We start from the raw sequence: 22,792 nt of genomic DNA on the forward strand, positions 1-22,792 counted from the left end.
GGCAAGACCACCCACTTGTTGCCAGCTGGGACACATAATTGTTGACCTAGCTAGAGATGAGAACGCTGTAGGTTGCTTCCTCACATGCTGGATTGTGATGACCCCTTGTACACTGTTATGTGAGCATACTTTTGGAAAAGGCACTGTTTGAGGCTTCTTGGGGGAATGTGAAACTCCCATTGATGGGGATCATTGTATGCAACTATGTGTCTCTTCTGAGACTACTTTGCACGTTCATTCATGCTCATGGTCTGCTGAACATGAATACTTCATTGTTGGGATATTGTAAACAACAAGACATCCTGAGGAACTTTGACAGGTTCTCTTATGCTTTTGTTCTTGCCAGAAATTGGGGGGGAATAGAAATGTTCTCTGGGAAGAACTTTGTGTCCTTCCTCTTGTTTTTGAGTTTGCCAGTGAATACCTTACCATTCCTTCATGAATGGGCATGAACTGTCAGTAATTAATTTAATTAATTTATACCAGAAATGGTTACATAATGATCATGATAGAGATTGACCATTTGGCCGTTTGTGCCAGTTCATTTAGTGGCCAAACAGGTGTTCAGCATTTGAAAGCCCTGCCTCTTCCGGTGGGCACCCACTCAGAGGCTATGGCTTGGGTTCCCTGCCCCGCCTCCCCCAGGTGTGACCTCTGAATGGGCGCCTGCTGGAGGAGGAGGGGCAGTCCAGCTGCTAAACAAACCATCATGAACCACTGAACCACCAGTTTGCGCCCATCTCTATCAAGATCATTATGTTACCATTTCTTACATGAATTAATTACAAATAATAATTTACTGTATAGTAGCACTAATAATAATAATAATTTTGCAGTACTTATACAGTAAACAACATTCATTAGAGGGAAAAGCATGTGCACTGCTTGACAATTTCTTTTTACATTTTTCAACTTCAGATCAACTGCAAGCTTTTTTTATTTAATAAAATATCATTGTCCTGGATTGAAAGAGGCACTGGTGCCCTGAGGCTTAACGACACATCCAGCAACCCGTGTGGAATGCTGCAGACCAGGCTGGGTAAGAATCAATGTCGTTCTTCACCTCCTTTCTTCCTTTAGGCATTTATTAATGGAACAAATGCACAGATGGAACCAAATAGTGCCTATCATAGTTCTCAGTTGTTGTTAAAGGATTTAAAATACATACACCACAAAGAGATTTCACCCAAATAATGTTTTACTAAATCAATTCAAGGAGCTTTAATTGACTAAACCATTTATTACATTACCATGGCTAAAATAATGAAAGCCTGTTGAAATCCTTCTAACATAAAGGTTATGTCTGTGGAAGTGTACAGGATGTTACACCCAGGCATTCCATGTTGTACAATTTGATTGTACAGTTGGTTGCACAGTTCATGGTGTGACTGTTGCACAATGCACCTATGTAACTGCTTCATGAATATTATTTACACCTTGGCACAATGTGCTCTACTGCTTGCACAGGTTTAAATTACACAGGCGTAGCTGTGGAACAGGATTTCAGCCATTTTCTTTGGGGAAAAAAACAAGACAAGACAATTAGCCCAGATGTGAACGAGACTGATTGCCACACATAGAGCCTCTTTGCTCCCTTCTTTAGGTAGATGAGCAAAGAATCAAGAAAATCTTTTACTAATTATTTTCAGTAGATACTATGTTTCTTTGTTGCAGGAAAAACAATAAAAGAGTCTTGTGTTTGGCATAAGTCTTCAGTGCATCTGAAATCAGACTGCGGAACTGCTGGATAGCTTAGTGATTTAGATATCTAGCTGCAGAACCAGAGGTTGTGAGTTCGATTTCGCACTGTACCTCCCTGACAGGGGCTGGACTCAATGATCCATAGGTCTCTTTCAGTTCTGCAGTTCTAACATCATTGCTACTAAAAGAATCCAAAGTGTAGCTCCTGAAGACCCATCACAAAAACAAGTAAGCTAATTTGCAAACTCCAGCAGGTAAAGAAAAGTCCCACTGTGACATCCTTAAAGATTCTCATGTTCTGTCAATGGACTTCGCATCAGTTTCTGTCCCACCTATTTGACATAAGGAGTAAAAGAGTTACACTGAAAAGGTACATTGGTTGCCTCACCTTATTAAAGCTGTCATGTGATCATGCAAGTTCACCCATTTTTCCTTTTATTTTTAAATATCCAGTATACGCTTTGGCAACTGATGTAATCTTAGGAGAAGAGACATTCCTTCCAGTGTGTCAGTGAACAAAGAATGTCTGTCTTGCCTTTTTAAGTCTTTTCTCTCTTTTTAAAAGACTTTTAATTCAGTTAAGATGGCAATTAATCAAATAAGGTTTTGAAACTTACTTTTAATTCATTGAAAGCATTTAGCACTACAGGGTGATATATAAGTTGAAACAACTTACTGACCTGCACTTTCGCAAGAAACATTTCAGGTGCTGTATTTATTTATTTATTTATCCATTTGACTTGTATGCTGCCCACACTCTACAAGAGTCTCCGGGCAGCTATTTGCACCCCTTCTGATATACAGTCCATTTGGGAGGGCATTGTTTGAAGATCTACAGAAATATCCATTCATACCACAACATTGGAGATCTTCCACAGGGTCAGTTGCTAGTTCCAGCTGGAGTAGGCCTGTCAAATCAATCGCTGACTTGTTAAGTCAACAGTTATAGAACTCTCATTGATTCAATCAATCTGACCTAGCTGGGACACAGCAGTTCAGTTTAGGGAATTGAAAATGTCTGTATAATTAACATTCTGGATTAATGAGCGTTACTTCCTATTCAGTGAACTTACAAATATTGGGTAAGTGAGTATCAGATCATGAGAATATTATTATCCTAAAGTGCATTGTATTCTGTGATGTCAAATGTTAGGAGGATTTCAAAATATTGTAGATTCTTTGGTGAACAATAATTCCAGGAAAAAACACACACCAACATTTTTCTTTCAAAGGCACAACAGCAGCCATAATGGATTTAAATAACTTGAGTTTTGTAACTTTTAAGTTTTATAGAACTCTTAGGGAAATCTGTGTCAAGAAGAAGGGGATTTCATTTTCCCTGCCTTTCTTTTTAATATTCAGTTTCTCCTGCTTATAGTCATGCGAAATCAAGGAAGCATGAGGCTTATCCTTAACACCAGACTATGGACTCAGATGATCATAGAGAGAGCAAACCGGAAGAGTCTATGTATCACAGCAACAGACCTTGAGGACTCATCTGTTAAGGTGTTTCTGATACAGGTAGGATCTGAAAAGAAATGAGATTTATTATGTTGAACAAAGGCAGTTCTACTCAGTAAAACCTACTGCTGAGTTCAGTGGACTTTGTCACTAGGCTAAGTTAATAAAACAGTTTTTAAAAAATGTTAAATGATATATTCTTCTGCTTGTATTGGTATGCATCTACACAGTTGCTTTGTTGATTTGAAAGCATGAATTCAAAGCATTCTGGGATCATTTCCTGATTTCTGCCAGTTTTTCCACTTCTGTGGAACCTCTTGTATACTCTCTCCCATGACATTGCAGAGGGTCCTGTGACTCTCAAAAGTCTTACCCTCAAAAGGGTAGTTTTTTTGCAGCAGAGAAGCTAGGATAGCTGTGCTGATACCATCAATTTGAGAGTCAAACTAGATTGAACATTTGCTATGTGTTTAGAAGAGGTGCTCCCTCAAGTGGGGAAATACCTGTGTGTCGCACAATATATGTTTTTCTGAATCTGCATATCTTTGCATTTAGCTCACTTTTGTTTTCTGATTGGTTACTGGGAGTTAAACACAGACACAGTTTGCAAGTCTAATTGCTGAAGCAAGTATCTCTGAAGAAATTCCACTGTCAGAGGGAAAACAGATTAGCTGGAGGAAATGTATATTTTCCTCCTATCTAGAGGGAAGGATCATGTTTAATCAAACTGCTTGCACAACAAACCCATGGAGGAAATGGTCTGATTATTTTTTCTCTCTTTGCACCACTAGAGGGTGGACTGTCATTGTTATATAGTTTATGACAAATCTGGGAATCCAGCATAATTGGCTATGTTCCATTCTGTCAGTGCCTAACAAGATCCTGGCTCTAGTCTGACCCCCAGAGGGCCTACAACAAGGCGAATACTTATGAAACTGTAATGAAAACTTTCAGAAAGTATTTTAAGAGACTTAAACTGTGCCTCCACTTGACTTTATTGCTTTAAGAATTAGAAATACTTTTTCTTGTTCTTCTCCCAGCTGAAGACTGGATATCATCATCACTGTTTTGACTTCAGATGTAGCATTTCGAAATGTTGATGTCATGCCGCTTCCAAAACAGTCTTCCGGGGTTTTCAAGCAGTAAGGGTTTTCCCTTCCTGCATTTATTTTCCCATTTCCTTTACCTTAATTGGCTGTAACACTCTGTACTTTTCATTTCTCAGTCTGTGACTGAAGTAGTCTAGTTTTTTTTCCATTTTCTGCATTTTGTGTGCTTTTTTGTCTTTATTAATTCACATTCATATTTCTTTTCATTGATCACCTTCTTGATCCAGATAAATTCTTAGCATTCTATAATAAATCCACATGTTAAAGGCTTCTATCTTTTCTTTAGCATCCTGTGTTAAAGTCTGTGACTCCATGTCATACAGCAGAACTCAGAATACTATGTTCCATCATTACTGCCTGAACTAAACACAATATACCAAGTATCTGTCTGTATTTAGTTGACTCCTATGCACACTAAAGATCTATACTGTATGTCCATCCTTTCCTTTTCCTTTACTGTATTGTAGTTTTTTGCTGACACAATATACACCATATGTTCCTACTCCAACTTTCAGTCAAAGAGGTTCTCAGCATCTTCTGGCCATCAAAAACCTGCTGAGCACCGAGGGTCATGTTAAATATCCGACTATTTAAAAAGAGACACATATCTCAGGATGTTAACAGAAATATAGGTGTATTTCAGTTTTGAAACTACACCAGTAATTTAGACTTTAAAAGGTATTGACTACACATTACAAATGATTGCCCCCGAAGAAGGCCATAAACTAACCGTACAGGGCAAAATGGACTGGGCAGTTTGCCAAGTAAAATAAATATTTTGTTTGTTCTGTTTTTTAATATCCAAAGACCTTTAACTCTTTTCATAATCAGATCTCATTCTTTTTGGTTTTTGTCTTTTTAAATGCCTGTCTTTCATTTCCTTTCTTTTCTTGTTAAGTTTCTGTTTCATCATGAGTATACTCAGAAGATATATGCCATTCATTTTCCATTGCCTTCCACATCATAGTACAATGCCACCCCATTTGCGGTTTTCCATGCTGAAGCCTATGCAGCATTATTTGCATCTAGCCTCCCGTTGTTACTGACATTGCTGTTGCAGGAGATTATGCATAGGTTCCTCAGTCTCACCTCCTGGCTAGATCGGGTGATACAGGTAGATCTAGGTGGGAGAAGGCGTTCCGTCAGGTAATGAGGCCCTAAACCGTTTAGGGCTTTATACGTTAGCATTAAGACTTTAAAATCTACGTGGAACCGAACAGGCAGCCAATGCAAGGCAGCCAGAGTGGGAGTAATATGTCGATGTTTCCTTACCCCAGTAAGAAGTCTGGCCACCGCATTCTGCACCATCTGGATTTTCCGCATAGATCTCAAAGGCAGCCCCACGTAGAGAGCATTGCAGTGGTCTAATCTCGAGATTACGAGTGCATGGAGCAAAGTGGTAAGCGACCCAACATCTAGATAGGGGTGCAGTTGACTGGTCTGAAAGCTGACTCCTATGCATGATAAATGCAACAGAAAACTGAAAAACCTTTTCTTGGAAGACATATGCTCTCAACACAAAGTGGGTACACTCACGACTATAATGCTATTCAGGGCAAGGGGATAGCTTGGCTGGAACATCTCCGTCATTAGTAAGGCAGCTGTAAAGATTTGCATCTTGGTCCTTGCTGCTCGGTCCATTATTCATGCAGAAATGACTTGAGCTGCTCAGCAGCAACAGCTCTACAGCCATTGCTACCATCCGCTTTCCACCACTCCTGTGCTACTTTTCATTGTTATTGTTGTTCTGTGGCATCAAGTTGCCCCTGAATTATGGTGATGTCATGAATGAGTGATTTTCACAATATCCTGTCCACAACAGCCCTGCTCTTGTAAACAAAAGCCTGTTGTTTCTTCAGGGAGTCCATCCCTCTTCTATTTGGTCTTCCTCTTTTCCTGCTGCCTCCTTTTCCCTAGCATTATTGTCCTTTCTAGAGAATCCTGCCTTCTCATGATGTGCCCAAAGTAGGACAGCCTCCATCATTTTTGCCTCCAGAGATAGTTGATCTAGGACCACTTGAGTATGTTAGTCTAGAACTGCTCATATTTATATTAAATCAACATAGGACACACTTCAAAATTATAAATTCTAGTCCTCAAGTTACTGTATCCTGAAGAAACTGGCTGAAATCCTGTTGCAGAGTTATGCAAATACCATACCTTTTGGAAGTGTTTTGCCATAGGTTAATAAATCTCCATAGATATAATCTCTTGCACACATAATCTGGGGTGCAACAGATATGATTTATGGAGATTTTTTAACTTATAGCAATTTGCCTCTAAAGATTATTCCATTTGCATAACTGCAACAGGATTTCAGCCACTGTTTGTCTAGCTGGGGAGCTGGTACCACTGTATTAGTTATCTTTCAACTGTAGAAGCCCACCTGTGAAAAAAATAATTGGGAGAGAAAGGTTATATAGACTCGGTATATGTGCATATGAATCAATATATCTATCACCTTTGTGAAATATTACCCCATATGTGTGCTACAGGCACATGCATCCAGTCCTCCAGTGAAATGGGAAAAAGGTTCCTTTTTAAAAAACAAAACCCAACAAATCTTAGTAGTCTAGCTAGGAGAGAAGATACAGCCCAGTGGTGGAGGATCTGTCTCGGATCTTAAAGGTCCCAGATTCAATCCCCACTGTCTTCAGATAGGGTGGAAAAATGCTTTTGCTGAAATGCTGGAGAAGCTCTACCAGTTGGTTTCCACAGTACTGAGCCAGCTATACCGACTGTCTGATAAATTTTAAGGCAGTTTGCTATGTTTTTATGCATTCTGGGAGATGTAGTCCAAAAAGAGAGAGCACATTTCCCCTTTGCTAGAGATACAGATTCACTGCTTTAAATCCTCTTGGGATCATGCAATAGTTTACCAGATTGATGAAGAGGTCTATCATTGATTCAGCTCAGAACTCTCTCCTTTTCTCTTTATTTCTTCTGTTTGCTTCATTTTCCCCAGACACATCAGAAAACAGTATCTAATGAATCCATTCCTGCTATGTGTTTTGCAGGCAAGCTCAAAAGATGTCAGTTCTCTATATGCAGCCATCCACCACCGTCTTGTTGCCCTGAGAAACTCTATAACGCAGGGATGTGAGGCCAACCAGGTGGAATCGGAGCCAGACATTCTGCCGGTAAATTGTGACAGTGACGAGGAAGAGAATGAAGAAATGACTCCGGTGAGCAAAAGTGAAATCGGTAAGAAGAGTTTCCATTTTTCCTAATGTAACTCATACAAAGTCTCTTTAAACCCCAAGTTATAATTTGCACAAGATTTCTGCTAACCTGTATCCACCTTCATGGAAAAAAATGGGATGTGGTCTTATAGTGGAGTAGAGGGGAATGTGCTGCACTGCTGTGGGCTCATTCATTCATTCATTCATTCATTCATTCATTCATTCATTCATTCATTCATTCATTCATTCATTCATTCATTCATTCTCAATTAATTTAATTCATTTTAATTTCTATACCACCCCATTAGTGCTGAAGCACTATTCTGGCCGGTTTACAAGCAGTTAAAACCAAACTCAGTAAACAATAGCACTAAATTACAACACAGATAGCAATAACATAGCATAAAAACATAAAAACCAGTGGCACCAAAACAGATTTTTATAATAAAGCAGAATAGGAGGCGAGGCATTCAACCAGGGTTGAAGTGAAAAGCCTCCCTGAAAAGTAATGTTTTCATTTGCCTCCTAAATGAATATAGGGAAGGGGCCAGACATAGCTTCTCTGGGAGCTGATTCTATAACCTCAGTGCCACCACAGAGAAGGCCCTACCTCTAGTAGATTACTTTCAGGCCTCTCTCACGGTGGCTACATGGAGGAGCCTGGTCTGAGAAGATCTGGTGGGTTGGGCAGATGACATTGGGGAAGATGATCTGACAAGTGATGTGGTCCCAAACTCAGGGATGTACACTCCTAGAGGAGAAAAGGCTCTTACCAATCTCTATGTTTCTTTAAAACACCAGCACCTAAGATTAGAGACTAATAAAATGGCACAGAGAGGTTAGGAGTGCATCGCTTTGGGTTCTTTACCACTTTGTTAAAAAGTAAAAGTAAGTTTAAAAATATATTGTAGGATACAATAGAGTGGTGCATCTGCTGGACAGCTCAGTGGTTCTGGCTGCAGAACCAGAGGTAGAGAGTTCAGTTCCCCACAGTGCCTCCTTGACAGGGGTTGGACTGGATGATCCATAGGGTCCCTTGCAGCTCTGCAGTTCTAAGATGCAAATTTGGGGATCTGGACAGAAAAAGGATTGTTTAATATGGACATTGTGCTAGATAAGTCTGTCCTGGTAGCACCTCCTTTTGTTTGGTAAACATGGGTAGTATTTTGCAATGGGGGCAGAATAGTTACCAATTTTTCTCAACACAGAAAAAAAAGGAAAAGCGTGCTGCTTATATACCACCCCATAGTGCTTAAAGCATTCTCTGGGTGGTTTACAATTTAATTATGCAGGCTGCATATTGCCCCCCCCCCCAGTAAACTGGGTACTCATTTTACTGACCTCAGAAGGATAGAAGGCTGAGTCAGACTTGAGCTGGTTACCTGGCATTGAACCCCAGGTCGTGAGCACAGTTTTGGATGCAGTACCGCAGTTGAACCGCTGCACTACAAGGACCAAGTGGTCGTGATGGGAAATGTTCTGGTTAGATCTTCTTGCATTTAAACTTCGTTATGCAAGTCTAAGCCTACCTATTAGAAATAAGTACTGTACTTCCATGTAAGTGGACTTAACCTTAGGCTTCTTGCTCTGTTGTAAATATCTCTAGCTGTGCAGAACACAATATGCCTGATCTTGATGGCCAACCTTTTTCAGTGAATATGTACATATCTGATACGAAGAGCCTCGTGGCAGAGTGGTTGAACTGCAGTACTGCAGCCAAAATGCCGCACATGGCCCAGGTTCAGTCCCAGCTCGAGGTTCACTCAGCCTTCAGTCCTTCTGAGTTTGGTTATTTGAGTACCCAGTTTGCTGGGGGTGGGCAATGTCTAGCCTGCATAATTCAATTGTAAACCAAAAAGAGAGTGCTTTAAGTGCTGTGGGGTGGTATATAAGCAGCAGGCCTTCCTTTTTTTCTTTGCTTTTGATAACATGGGATAGATGGGTCAAACTAGATGTTGTGGGGAATGTCCATCTCTCATAATTAATCCATTTTTCCTTCCACAATGGAATTTCCTGGGGGAGACATGACTCAGCTATCCAACTTGCATATTAACCCTAGTTTTAGCTTCCTATGACTTTACTTTATTTTTATTTTTATTTTTATTATTATATATCTGACAGTGTTTTTACTTTCTGATTTTATACTGGAAGCCGCCTAGAGTGGACCGTTGGTCCAGATAGGCGGGATAAAAATCAAATAAATAAATAAATAAATAAATAAATAAATAAATAAATAAATAAATAAATTACAAAACAATGTGTGCTAAATGCAAGTCTCATTGGTGAAGGAAGACTGCATGCAATGACAAACAGATGTCCTTCGCTGCTTGAGGGAGCACCTCTTCTAAAAGCATGATAAACGCATCATTTGGTTTCTTCCTATCCGCTCTAAACTGCTTATACTAAATTGCAGTGTACAACACTCAGCCACTTGCTATGTACAGTATTTTAATGCTGGAAGGGAAGTGACTAAGACCTGCTCAAGAACTGTAGTAAAGCTTTCCATTTAAGAAAAAGGCCAGAGCTCACTCTTGTTTCTTCCCACTCCCTTTTAGTTGTTGTCTAATAGCATTCTGGGGATATTTTCTTCTCTAAATATAATGTGATGTTTGTATGAGATGACAGAGTGCATTTTTGTCAGTTTCCTTTCTTAAACATCTTTCGTTTTAAGATTAAAGCAGGAAATTGCAGTCACTTCTTTTTTCTTGAGGTGAGGAACCTCTCTGAGCAGATCATTTTAAAACATTTTTATAATACTGTTAGCATTTTTTAAAGAAAACAGCTAACATTCTTTATTTTAATTTAAAAGTCTTAGACTTGGATCCTAGGCACACAGGCAAAGGACTAAATGTCACTGAATGCAGCTGGGTGTATTTCTAAGTCAATACACAATTATTACACTGTTAATCACAATAATCTACACGAACAGTAACAAGCAACCTCTGGACATTGCTTGCTTCTGAAAGATGTGGTGTGGGAGAGAGATATTCCAATATGACTCCCAATCTAAGACTGGCAAGCTGTTGCTTGCTGGAAAACAGGCAGGCGAGGGGCATCACCTGAACTTCTGCACCCCCTCCTGCAAAAGGATTACCCATTTCTGCTCTGCCCATTTCTGCTGGTTTCTGGTGAACAATCAATCCAGTATGGATGCAAGCTCTCTACCTTTATTCCTTTCCTGGAAAAGTGTAGATTTGTCATTGTGCTTATCCTCTCCCCTCAGTATGCTTCCCAGCCTGGGTTCCTGACCTGTTCCATTATTATTATTATTATTATTATTATTATTATTATTATTATTATTATTATTATTATTATTATTATTATTATTATTATTATTATTATTATTATTATTATTATTATTAGATGATGATGATGATGATGATGATGATGATCATCATCATCATCATGATCATCATCATCATCATCATCATCATCATCATCATCATCATCATCATCATCATCTGCTTTTTGTAACTCCACTGTCTAACAGTGATCTTTGTTCCATTCCTGGTCTTGTTCTCTTTCTAACTGGGTACCACAAACCTTGGTGGACCTGATGTATTTCCACACGTCTCTATCCAGTAGTTATTTTTTTGGAAAAAAAAACCTACTAAATTCTGCTTTCAAATAAACATACATACAACTGTGTTGTTAACAATGTTAATGGGAGGTGAACAATAAAAGGACTTCTGCCCATAAAACCTCAGGCACGATTCCTTTTAAAGAACCAGTATGAGGGCATTTATTCCTCCCCTCAAATAAATCAGCACAAAAGGCAGAACCGCTCCCCTTTTAACGAGAATAGTAGTTCTGAACACTCTGTGTGACTTCCCAGACGAAGGCAATAAAAGGCTGAAATTTGTTTGCATGCTGTATCCAACCCAAATGCCAAACTGCCAGATAAGCAATCATATTGACAAGCAAAGGCCTCTGACACAGTTCTAGAGATACAGTTAAAGTTTAGCAGACAATGATAATCAAGGACACAGGCCTTTGGGGAAGGTCCATGGTGTGGTGCAAGTTCTTTTTCTGTTGATGGGCTTCTCAGTTCCCTTGCCCCCTCTCTGTGTGTACATGCATAAACATGAGATAAGAGAGTGGAGAGATAGAGTTCCTGACGGCTCCATCTACCTTAACAGTCCAAATTCCTTTTGCCTTTGGTTACAAGTGAGCACTAAAATCCTATCCCCTCCCCAATCTGTTATCAGGAACCCATAGTTCTGTTTTATTTACTCTGTCTGTCCACTTCATTCTGTTTCTCTTCCATGCGAGCTAATCCTGATTCAATCACAGTAAGCTGTGCAGTCCAGTCTTGCTGTCTTCCTTCAGAAAGCATCATTTTCAAGACAGTTCCTGTCTGTCTTAAAATTGTCATCTTGTGTTATGTTCTATGCCTTTTGAACTTGCATGATAGATAGAAACCAGCAAGCCTAGCTGGATTTACCTTAATAATATAGCTTGCCCTATATTTCCCAGCTTACTCCATCAGGGTTTAGATTCAGACTAAGACAACTTCCAGTGGGACTGATGTGTTAGGCTACAAAAATTACAGAAGTCTTGGGGTATCTTAAAGATTGACAGATCATAATGGCATAAACGTTCATGAAGAAGAACCCAGTTTTATTAGCTCAGGGTATGACTGCACAGCAAGGGAAATACAAATTCACTTGCATTCATTCATTGTGAGGTTGAACCAGGGAATTCAGGTTTCACTGGCTCTCTATGCATTAACTGGCCACACAGGGACAGAGAGGAAGCCTTGTTTACAAGTTGTTTGCAGCTTTATTTACAGCCCTGCAGGTGGTGCTTTTAAAAGGGAACTGCATAGTAAGCCGTAAACAAGGCCTTCCTCCCCCCCTTACCTTTCCTAAGCTGCTTGTTTTTAAAAAGAGAAGTTTTGTTCACCCATAGTTGTTTCAAGAAAAGAAAGAAAATCTTAGTGGTGGGCTTTGCTCACCGTTCCCTGAGTGTGTGCTGGTGCAGTGGCTTTTCTGTCCTAATTATTGTGAATGGATCGATTTTTTCAAAAGTAGGAGCCCCAGTGGTAACAGGGGAAAACTACAGATATGGGGGAGGGGTACTCTGGGTTGATACACATTTCCCTTTGCATCACATGGTTAATGGGGGGAAATGTGAATCAGCCTGCCCCTTAGTATTTCCTCCATGAGTTGGCTGACTAGACATTAGCTGCCTCAAACGCTCTTGATGTTGCCCATTACTAGATGAAAATTATCTGATATGTTCATTGATTGCACTATAGTGCTTTTCACATGAACAAAGAAAACAAGTTGCATATGTAACCTTGTATTTAGTAAATATGCACACACACACAAATATGAACAATTGGGTCACAAGGCTATAATATGTATAGGAGGTTCAGTATATTTCTGTCTGTACAAAGAAAGAGAGAAGGAGAAAACTCATAATAATTGGAACTTGGGAACCTCTGTTTCTGTCCTACATTACATTGGATAACCCACTCTTTCTGCCACAGCTGTCATAATTATATCTTATAACAGATACATAGAAAGGGTAAGATATGAACAAGATTTTTAAAAAACTGGCAGACATGAATGCTCAAAATCCCCATAGCTTCCCCTCCCCAAGAGTGCTTTTGTTTTAGCCTGAAAAAATTGCCTGTTGGACAATCCTTGACATTCTGATAAAACTGCCTACATTCCAGCTTCAATAAGATACAGTGTTTTTTCCTTGGATGTACAGGGATCTTTCTCATTTTTGTTATCGTCTATGTACTTGGCAAGCCAGGGCCAGGAGGCAGAAAATCCACAAACTGCTATCTATACAGTAAATCTGTCAAATTAGATTGCATGTCTTTAAAACATGGATAAGCTTTGACCCACGGAGAAGGACAAATTGAAAATGGAGCATGATTCCTAACAGATCAAGGTCACAATGCAAGACATTTAAAACCACCATGGATTAGGCCAGTGCTAAACTGGCTAAGGTCCATAGCCTTTGAAAACAAAAAAAAAATCTGTTATTTGGTGGGGACTAAGGATGGATCTAGTAACTAAGTTAAGGCAGTCAAGGGATAGTGATGCACTGCTTTGTACACAGCTCTGTAGATTTATCCTTGTTGTCTTGTTTTTCTGCTAACTAGTATTATCTGTCCCCCCTCCCCCCTGAATGGTTAACAACCTAAGATGTAGGCTCAGTCCAGATAAACATGTATTCTTATGCACATTTAATTGGGAGTAAGTGATAGAACGCAAAAAATATCTCAGACTTAAAATTGTGTCATTTCAGAAGTGTAGCCTTTGTAATCAGTGGTCAAGTCCATTGTGTTTGTGTGGGATTTAAGACTAATCTTTACTGGACTATGGACAGAACACTGATGATATGCAAAGAAAGCTCCATATGTCCAGCAATATTAATGACTACTGGCCTAATACTGACCTATGAAACCAACATAGATTTCTTCCCTGTCCACAGTTTTTAATAAAAGTTCCCACAAAAACAAAACAAAAAAAGATGGCACTTGTTCACAAACACTCTTCCTAAAACTATAAACAATAAGCCCACACTTCATTTAACACTGTGGTATTTGCAACTCTTTTTTTTTCTAGAGATAAAAGTTTTCTGACACAAAGTACTTCAAATGATTCAGTATACTGGCGATTAGTTTTGCCCGAACCCTTTCAACTGCCTATTGCACAAACGTAGTTGAAACCAAGAAAAATCAATCCTGTCGTCAAAACAGAAAACATTTGAGCAAAAAACAGTGAGATCACAATCCTCATCTACAAATAACTTAGTTACATTTTCTCCAATGTGTTCAAAGTCATGTTTGTGGCTATCTGTCTTCCCTCTTTGTTTTCACAACGTCTGTGAAGTAGACCATGCTATAGAAGTGTACTTGGCTGAAATACATTAAGTAAGCTTCATAGCATCGTGAGATGTCCACCTGTGTCCCTCAGGTCCCGGTATAACCTTCACAAGGTGAAAGTCTAACTACTAGTAGGCCTCTAATGGCACTTACTTCTAAGTGTTTAGGACTGCAGTCTGAACAACCTGGATTTCAATAACATTTTCTTAAAGTATGTTGATGTTATTTGTCCTGTGGAATAACCAGTGGTTTCATTTGCCCTCCTCTAGATCATTCTCAGTGGATCCGTACACAGCCTGTGGTCTGCTCGTGACAACTCATTACCTCTGGTCCAAGAAACAAAAATGGAAATCTGTCGTGTTAAAATGAATTTAATGCCCTGCCCCATTGGCACATGAAGTTCTCTGCAGCATTTATTGTGCGATTATGGAGCAGAAACGTCCCCAAGGCAACTTCAAACTCTGAGAATACATGGAAGATGCACTTTAAAGGGTCTGCTCATGAATCCTTTAACTCAAAACAAGAATGTGAGAACGGTTCTAGTCCTTATGGAATCATGTTAAAAAAGACAGAAAATAAGCTATGTATATGGGAATAGACCAGCTTTAAAGGCTATTTGAAGAAGAGGCCTATCCTACTCTTAAGTTCTCTCATCATATTGATGGCAGTCATCACTTTATGAATTACTGACTGTGTTATTTCTAACTATCTAAACAATAGGTGTAAAAATGACACATGCAGTTGTCACAAATATTTTTATCAGTGAGGGAGTGATACTTGTGCCAAAATTTGTTTTGCATTGTAGCCTTAGACAGCTAATCCTACCTAGCAGATGCAATGTGAATGTACAAACAGATGTTTGCAGGTAGATGTGTTGCTCTCTGTGTGGGTTGGGGTATTCAGTTAGCCAGTAATGCATGTGCAATAATATGGCTCATATCCCATAGAAGGGGTGCCCCATGTGCCCACAGCTTGTTCTCTGGCTCTGTGTTTCAGTCTATTCAGAACAGGGCCAAATTCTGCAAAACCAGTATCAATAAAATTACTTCATTTAAATAACACTTCTCTGTGTAAAATAAGTTGCACTATGAATATTGCATTAAAGGCAATGGATGCAAATGCATTTCTGCTCTGAAAAACGTGTTCTTTAGTATTTTGATATGATTAAACCTTTCAAATCAGCTAGCATCAAACCAGCAGTATCTGCACTTCTGTCTTTAGATTATTATACATTTTGCACAAAAAAGATGCACCAAACATGGAATAGGAATTCAATAACAGCCCTGCTGGAACAGACCAAAAATCTATCCTGCCTAGTCCAGCATCCAGTTATACTCTACGAATTTGCTTAATGTGATCAAACTGGGAAACAGATAATATTTTGGACTGCATGTGGAGCTGTCCAGTGTGATCTATTTTTGGTGATCATATGACATCTGGGACAATGCATTCCAACCGGACTCCAATCTGTGCCCAGGCTGGATCTTTCTGGTACACCTGTATGTTTACTACTTTGTGGAGGGGGGTGGTGGCTGGACTAGAGCAGTTTTCCAACAGATGGAAGGGTTTATTTAAAGGAGATTGCTCCCTGCAAAGCATCTCTTGGCAATATGATCAGACATGTACCTTTCCCATTGTCTGACCCGATTCTTAGTTGGTGACCATCATCCACCATGTGGGGGAAAAAATTCAGTTTGATTATGCTCTGAGTAGAAAAGAACCCTTTATCGCTTTATTTCTATGCTTAACTTACAAGTATGGGAACAACAAAAATGCAAGCACTCGAGCGCATGCGCATAAAGAACACTTCCCTAAGGCTGAAACAAAATACTGTATAGATAAGCGAGTCTACCCTCCATCTATTTCATCCTTCCGGAGCTCGGCTCTGTAGCTGTTTCCTGATTGGTCGAAATAAGCGCAGGCGTAGAAGAGCGAGTGGACGTCCAAAGAGCCTTTCTTTCCCACTATTGGGCTGATAGAGCTCAGAACGCGTGGGAGCGGGATCTTTGCTTGAAGGAAAAGGGAGGGGTGGAGCAGGGGCGGGGCGGGGTACAAGGCCGCGCAGGCGCAGAATGCCTCCGACCGTTCCTCGCTTGCCTTTCTGGGCCGTTCCGAGTTCGGCGCGAGCCAAATCGAGCCCCGCCCCCTCCTTTTTTTCTTTCCTCCCCCTGCCTTGCGCCGGCGGGGAGCCGGGCGCGAGCAGAGGAGGGAGGGCGGACGGGCGAGGAGTAGTGGGAGGGAGGGGGTGTCGTTTCGTGTGTCAGCGTCAGTCAGACGGCGCGCGAGCCCGCGGTGTTGCTGCGGCGGCTGCCCTCCTGCTCCCAGCGCGAGCTGCGCCGTGAGGGTTCCAAACGTGAGGGGAGAAAAAAACAAAAAACCAAGTGCCCGCTCCTTTCCGTCGTTTGTTGGGGACGGCGACGGTGGTGGTGGCGGCGGCGGCGGCGGCTCCCGGAGGATCCTCCCGAGCGCGGGCTATGACCTGCCTGCCCAGCTACTTGAGCGGCGGCAGTTCCTGCGCCGCCCTCCGCGCTTTCCTCAAATCCTCGCGGCGACACCAGCCCCCTGCGCTGCCTCGGCGGCACCTCACCTTAACGCCCAGCCTCTTACGTTTGGCCGAGGCGGCGGCGGCGGCGGCGACGCCTCCCTCCGCTGCCGCCTTCGGGCTCCCTCTCCCGTCGGCGCTGGCGGGGCGAGGGTCTCCTTCGCCGTCGCCCCCTCCTCCTCCTCCTCCTCCTCCTCCCTGCCCCCCTCTGTCCCCGGCCTCTTCCTCGCACAGGTGCCTCAGTTCCGACGTCTCGTCTTCGGGGGTCGCCGGCGGCGCCGGGTTCCGCCCAGCCCGGGTGGTAGTGGTGGCCAAGACCACCCGGTACGAGTTCGAGCAGCAGCGGTACCGATACGCGGGGCTCTCGGAGGAGGACCTCAAGCAGCTGGTGAGTGGCTTGGTGCAGCTCCCTCCGGGCTCTGCTGGACCCGTCCTTCGGGATGAAGTGGGGGGAGAAAGAGAGTTGGGGGTTTGCAGATTGTGCCACTCTGGGCAGCAGGTGCTGCGGTCACCCCTTTGAATGTTCTTGGGTCTATGGAAACACAGCTTTCTGAGGGAAAGCCTTGCCCAGCAAGAGAGGGAATGGACAACCATCTTTTCTATTGTTAATTTTAGTTTCTCCCTTGCTGTAAACCCTGGAAAGGAGGAAGAAATATAGCAGCCCACACGGTCAGACTGGTGTGGGGGCACATGGCAGGTAGGCACCTTGTTGGACCTCAGGAAGCCATATTATCTGAGACCCTAAAAGATAGTGTGAGAATCTTGCGTATGTTTCATAGCTGGGGAAAGGTTGAGACTGTAATGTTCTTATGTGCTGTCAAATCACCTCTGGCATACGACAACCCCATGAATGAGCGACCTCCAACATGTCCTGCCCTCAACAGCCCTGCTTAACTCCTGCTGATTGAAGCCTGTGGCTTCGTTCAAAAAACAATCCATCTTGTACAGTATTTGGTCTTTCTCTTTTCCTACTGCCTTCCACCTTTCTTGGCATTATTGATTTTTTCCAGAGAATCCTGCCTTTCTCATTATGTGCCCCAAATAGGACAACCTCAGTTTCAACATTTTAACCTCCAGAAATAATTCAGGCTTGATTTGATCTAGGACTTATTTGTCTTGCTAGCATTAAAATATAGGAATTTCATGTCCTTTTTTTAAAAAAAAAAACCACCCAGGAGGGTGAACATGTAGGAAGCTGTTGCATCAAAACTAGAAGAGTTGTTTAACATATTGAACATTGTACGATAAAGTGTTGTGGTTTTAATCTACCAGTACTGTATGCTAAAACTGGCTTTAATCTATGCAAGCATATGCTGCAGTAAGTCTTAAACATTATATAGCATTATTTTCCATGTTTGCATCTTATTTTGTGGCATCAGTGAGGCATCAATGTATACTCACACATAGGCATCAGTGTATACTCAGACATAGTCTGCTTGTACTGGGAAATGACATTGGACAGATCGTGCACGTGCCAAGCAGCCCCATGACTCCACAGAACTTTGCTTGTTGCTCATGGTGATGGCAAATCCAGTAGTATTTAAAGCTGCTGTTTTGCTGGAGGTCCCATCAACTCTTTTCAGACATCAGAGTGTGGGATTATTTTGTGTGTGTATGCTGTAACACATAGTTATGAAGAGTTCTAATGGTTATAAAGAGAGGTTGTTGAATATACCATTTTTCTCCTTATATTGTGTAATAATAATTATATGCTATCAACTTACAGAGATCCTGCCAGGGTTTTCTAGTGGTTTACTGAAGTGGTTCACCATTCCCTTTTTATTTTTATAATGGCTGTATAACAGCAACAGGTATGCCTGAGAGGTTAATTCAAATGATGAATGTTTGTACATGCTTCCTATAGATCAGCTGAAAAATAATCATGTTTCACACTGGAATTGGAAGCATTTGAAATGAAATGAATTTATTTATTTATTACGGTAGGTACCAGCTCATAAAACATTATATAGCTAAAATATACGAAATGTAATTTAAAATGTACAATAGATAATTAATTGTGTACTAGTTATAAAATACAGTATGAGGAGAATCAGTTACAGCATTTTTATACCTATCCTTTTAACCATTGGATTGTCTGGGGCAAACCATTTGTACAGGGTCTTTGGGGTATAGGGAGTCCTTCCTACATATTTGTAAACATTTGTAAACATTTTGTCCCTTTTGTTGGGACCACAAAATTAGAAACAATTAGAAAAGATCAGTTTTAGAACTGGTGGGATCATTCTAAATTCCTAAATGATGATAACATGCCTTGACAATTCGGACTTATGGTGACCGTTTTCAGGATTTTACAGGTAGAGAATACACAGAAATATTTTACCATTCCCTTCTTCTAGAGGCATCCTGGGGAAATGAACTCCTAACCTCTGTCTTTGCAGCCAGATAACTGAAGCACTGACAATTGGGATAACTTGGAGGCAGATTGCTTCTAAAGTCAGTGTAGGCATTGTTTGTTGTGCAACATGGTGTGCAACAAATGTCTACACTGACTTCATGATGTGAGGCAGTTGCCCTGTGAAAGCTACAGTGAATTTCAATTTGTCTAGGTGAGAGAGGATCCTGCCACTCATCTTCATTGAATGACCCCTGTGAGAAAAGGAGAAAATCCACTTCTTTGACATTATTCAAATGTTATACTCCACTATCTTGTCACCTGTTACTATCCTGTTTTCTGAGCTAAAATCCTACATATTATCATGTTTAAACTCTGGAAATTGCTCCATCTGTTGGAGCACTTTGTTGTTTCTGCATCTCCAACTTTATCATAAAGTTGGAAATTGTATGGTGCAATTATCAGAACTGCATGCATTGTTTCAGATATAGTTGAACCATCAATTTGTGTAAAGACAAATCTATGGTGGGTTTATTATATTGACAGTTCATTTTCTTTTTTTCCTAACTATCCCAAGATACTGTACAATATTCCTTTATCACCACAGCTGTGCACCGAGATGACTAATTTTTTTGAGTTACCACAAAAATGTTATATCTCTTTCCCTGCAAATTAAGACTCCAATAGTGTATATGTGAAATTAGTATTGTTATCCTAATGTGCATCACTCGAGACTTGTTTACAGTAAATCAGATTTACCATCTTAATGGTAGTCTAAAACCAATGAAGTGGCATCTGTCATACTTGAGTTGGTGTCTGTTGATGAGTTTATAGTTTAGAAATTGCTTGGTATAGGCACTGACTTGCTTCAACAAATTTGTGGCCTATAGGACTGGTATTTATTTTGAAGTTATAAGAGAAAATGAGTTAAATGAAAGAGGCTACATATAACTGTGTTTTTAATGCAGTGAAGTATCGTGAAAAACGTATCCATAAAACTATCATTCTTTTAGTGTTAAAAAGCTACTTTAAGTCTGTGAAGGAGATGATTGGTAATCTCATCAAGGTTCAAAACACTTAGTTGCAGATAATTAAATATGATTCTCCATAAGATTACACAGTAAGGAGTTAATATGTGGTGCTAGTTTGGGAACTCGCACAGTTTTTCCTGCTCTTTAATGACCTAAACTTTGTACCTTCCCCTGTTCTAAAAAAAGAAATATTTGCTCTTTTTAATGTCATTTTATGTCAATAAACTGTTCTGCATAGTAGAATACAGTGGTGCCTCGCTTGATGACGTTAATCCGTTCCAGCAAAATCGTCTTCAAGCAAAATAAAAAAGCCAATTGAAATGCATTGAAAACCGTTCAGTGCGTTCCAATGGGCGAAATACCTGCTCGTCCAGCGAAGATCCTCCATAGGGCGGCCATTTTCTGCTCCCTGTAACACAGTGCGGAGCCATTTTGCACAGCAGGTGGCTATTTTGGAAACCTGGCGATCAGCTGTTTTGATTGTCATAAAGCGAAAAATCGGTTCCCAAAGCAGGGAACTGGTCATTGTAAAGCGGTTTTTTCCTATCTAAACATTGTTTTGCGATCGTTAAACAGATTCGTTGTGGAGCGGGGTAATTGTTAAGCGGGGCACCACTGTACTATCTCCTGTTGCTTCTAGGAAAAGTTGGGCCCTTATAGTTCAATCTCATACATGACCACAAAGAAGTAAGCCTAATTGAGCTCTGTGGAACTTAAAAAGGTAAAGGTTTCCCTTGATATTTAGTCCAGTCATGTCCAACTCTAGGATGTGGTGCTCATCCCCGTCTCCAAGCCGTAGAGCCAGCGTTTGCCCGTAGACAGTTTCTGTGGTCATGTAGCCAGTGCGACTAGACACGGAACGCTGTTACCTTCCCACCGTGGTGGTACCTATTTATCTACTCGCATTTACATGCAGGTTGACAGGAGCTGGGACAAGTGATGGGAGCTCACTCAGTTGCGTGGATTCAATCTTACGACTGCTGGTCTTCTGACCTGGATTGCATCCTTATTCTCTAAATAAAGGGGTCTCCAAACTACAGTTTTAGATTAACTGCTTTTTTTTCAGTGAAGTGCAGGATTGTGTATTGTGCAATACAGTAGAAAGAGCAGAAGTGAAACAGAAGTATCGACATGGGAGAGACATATACTGCTTTGATGTTGCAAATGTTGAATTTACTACAGCAAACTAGGGTATACAGTGTTTCACTGAGCAGATTGTTCTAGATAGCTAACTGGAAACATTTGTTTCCTGAATGCTTAAGTACCTGTGGGAACTTGATTTTAGCCTTTTTTCCTCCGTACAGTGATTAAAACAGCCCACTCTTGTGTATTGTATCAACTGCACTTATGCCCTTGGCAGGATCATCTAGTTCTTGATAATGTTGAAATTCAGGGCATCTTTCTGGTTCCTTCTTTACCCTGGCAGACATCTGACTGAGATATACATATGATAGAGCTTGCTTGCTTGCTTGCTTGCTTGCTTGCTTGCTTGCTTATTTATTTATTTATTTATTTATTTATTTATTTATTTATTTATTTATTTATTTATTTATTTAATATGCCGCCCACTCTACCCAGAGTTCCTTCCAATTCAGTTTCTAAACCATGTGGACGCATTGCTTTACAGCTGATAAACTACAAACATTTGTCTAAGCTTCAAAATAATTTGTTTCTACCATAATTTGTTTCTGTCTCTCAGAGAACTTAAATACATAAAGTATTGGAAGTCTTTCATTAAGACCTTCATGTTATATAGTTTGAATCCATGTCATAGATATACTATTTATCATTGTAAAATAACATATTCTACATTCCATTTTAAAAAAATTCAGGGGGAAAAAGCTTTGGAAAAAATGGGGAAAAAGCTCTCCCCCCATTTTATCCATTTTTTTCTCTGCCAGGCCTTCCCATCTCTATTTCTATGAATTAACTTACTTTGAGCAGTATTTTCACACAACCATTAATGATTGTTTGTGCAGATTGTGGTGCAGGGCCACATATCTGCATAAAAAATATGGTACTATTGAGTTCTTACTTGTTACTCAAGTTTTTCAAATGGTAAAAGAGATTGTGATAGTAGTTCTTTTAAGTGTGCAACTTTGCAGCTTATGTTAAACGTATAAGCTTGTCTTTTCTGTAGGTTTGATTTTTCAAATTATTCAGAATGCGTTTTCCTAGTTACTTTTGATGACCATCTGAGTGGAGCTTATGGCACTCTACTAGCCATTCTGATTGCTTGTCACCTGTAAAGCCCTAATATTTTGAAAACATGTTATAAGCAGTGCCTCCATGAATCTGACTGGAATTTAATATCAGGTGCTGTGTCTATTCATATGCTTAAAGCTATGATATCTTACACTAATGAGCAGAAAAATCAGGATCCTTTCACTAGCGACCTCATCACTGCAAAGCCCTCTTTGAGGGAAATAACTGTGTTCTGTATTTTATTGACTTTAAGATGAACAAATTTAGTTCAGTGTGAGCTTCTGTGGATTATAGCCCACTTGATCAGACATGGTCATAGTTTGTTCATCTCTAACATTTTGTATGAGTGGACATCTCAAGA

General features: G+C 40.5%; 2 protein-coding genes across 10 annotated transcripts in view; both read left to right on the forward strand.

Annotated features, from left to right (window-relative positions):
* The window catches only part of RANBP3L (RAN binding protein 3 like), a 53,349-nt gene extending 37,910 nt beyond the window's left edge, over nucleotides 1-15,439 (forward strand). For 3 of the 4 annotated variants that reach the window (XM_078384490.1, XM_020795713.3, XM_072992837.2), the window contains 4 exons: nucleotides 919-1,039; nucleotides 3,080-3,222; nucleotides 7,289-7,475; nucleotides 14,570-15,439. In XM_078384490.1, coding sequence (XP_078240616.1) covers nucleotides 919-1,039; nucleotides 3,080-3,222; nucleotides 7,289-7,475; nucleotides 14,570-14,613 — 495 coding nt within the window. In that variant the 3' untranslated portion in view covers nucleotides 14,614-15,439. Of the gene's footprint in view, nucleotides 1-918; nucleotides 1,040-3,079; nucleotides 3,223-5,548; nucleotides 5,671-7,288; nucleotides 7,476-14,569 lie in introns of those variants that run through there. The other variant, XR_012084555.2, reaches the window with a different exon arrangement.
* Nucleotides 15,440-16,627: 1,188 nt separating this feature from the next.
* The window catches only part of NADK2 (NAD kinase 2, mitochondrial), a 41,200-nt gene continuing 35,035 nt past the window's right edge, over nucleotides 16,628-22,792 (forward strand). For 4 of the 6 annotated variants that reach the window (XM_020795656.3, XM_020795657.3, XM_020795658.3 and 1 more), the window contains exon 1: nucleotides 16,628-17,230. In XM_020795656.3, coding sequence (XP_020651315.3) covers nucleotides 16,775-17,230 — 456 coding nt within the window. In that variant the 5' untranslated portion in view covers nucleotides 16,628-16,774. The remainder of the gene's footprint in view (nucleotides 17,231-22,792) is intronic. The other 2 variants (XM_078384486.1, XM_078384487.1) reach the window with 1 other exon arrangement.

This window comes from Pogona vitticeps, chromosome 2, assembly GCF_051106095.1.
Source record: "Pogona vitticeps strain Pit_001003342236 chromosome 2, PviZW2.1, whole genome shotgun sequence".
Classification (NCBI taxonomy): Eukaryota; Metazoa; Chordata; class Lepidosauria; order Squamata; family Agamidae; genus Pogona; species Pogona vitticeps.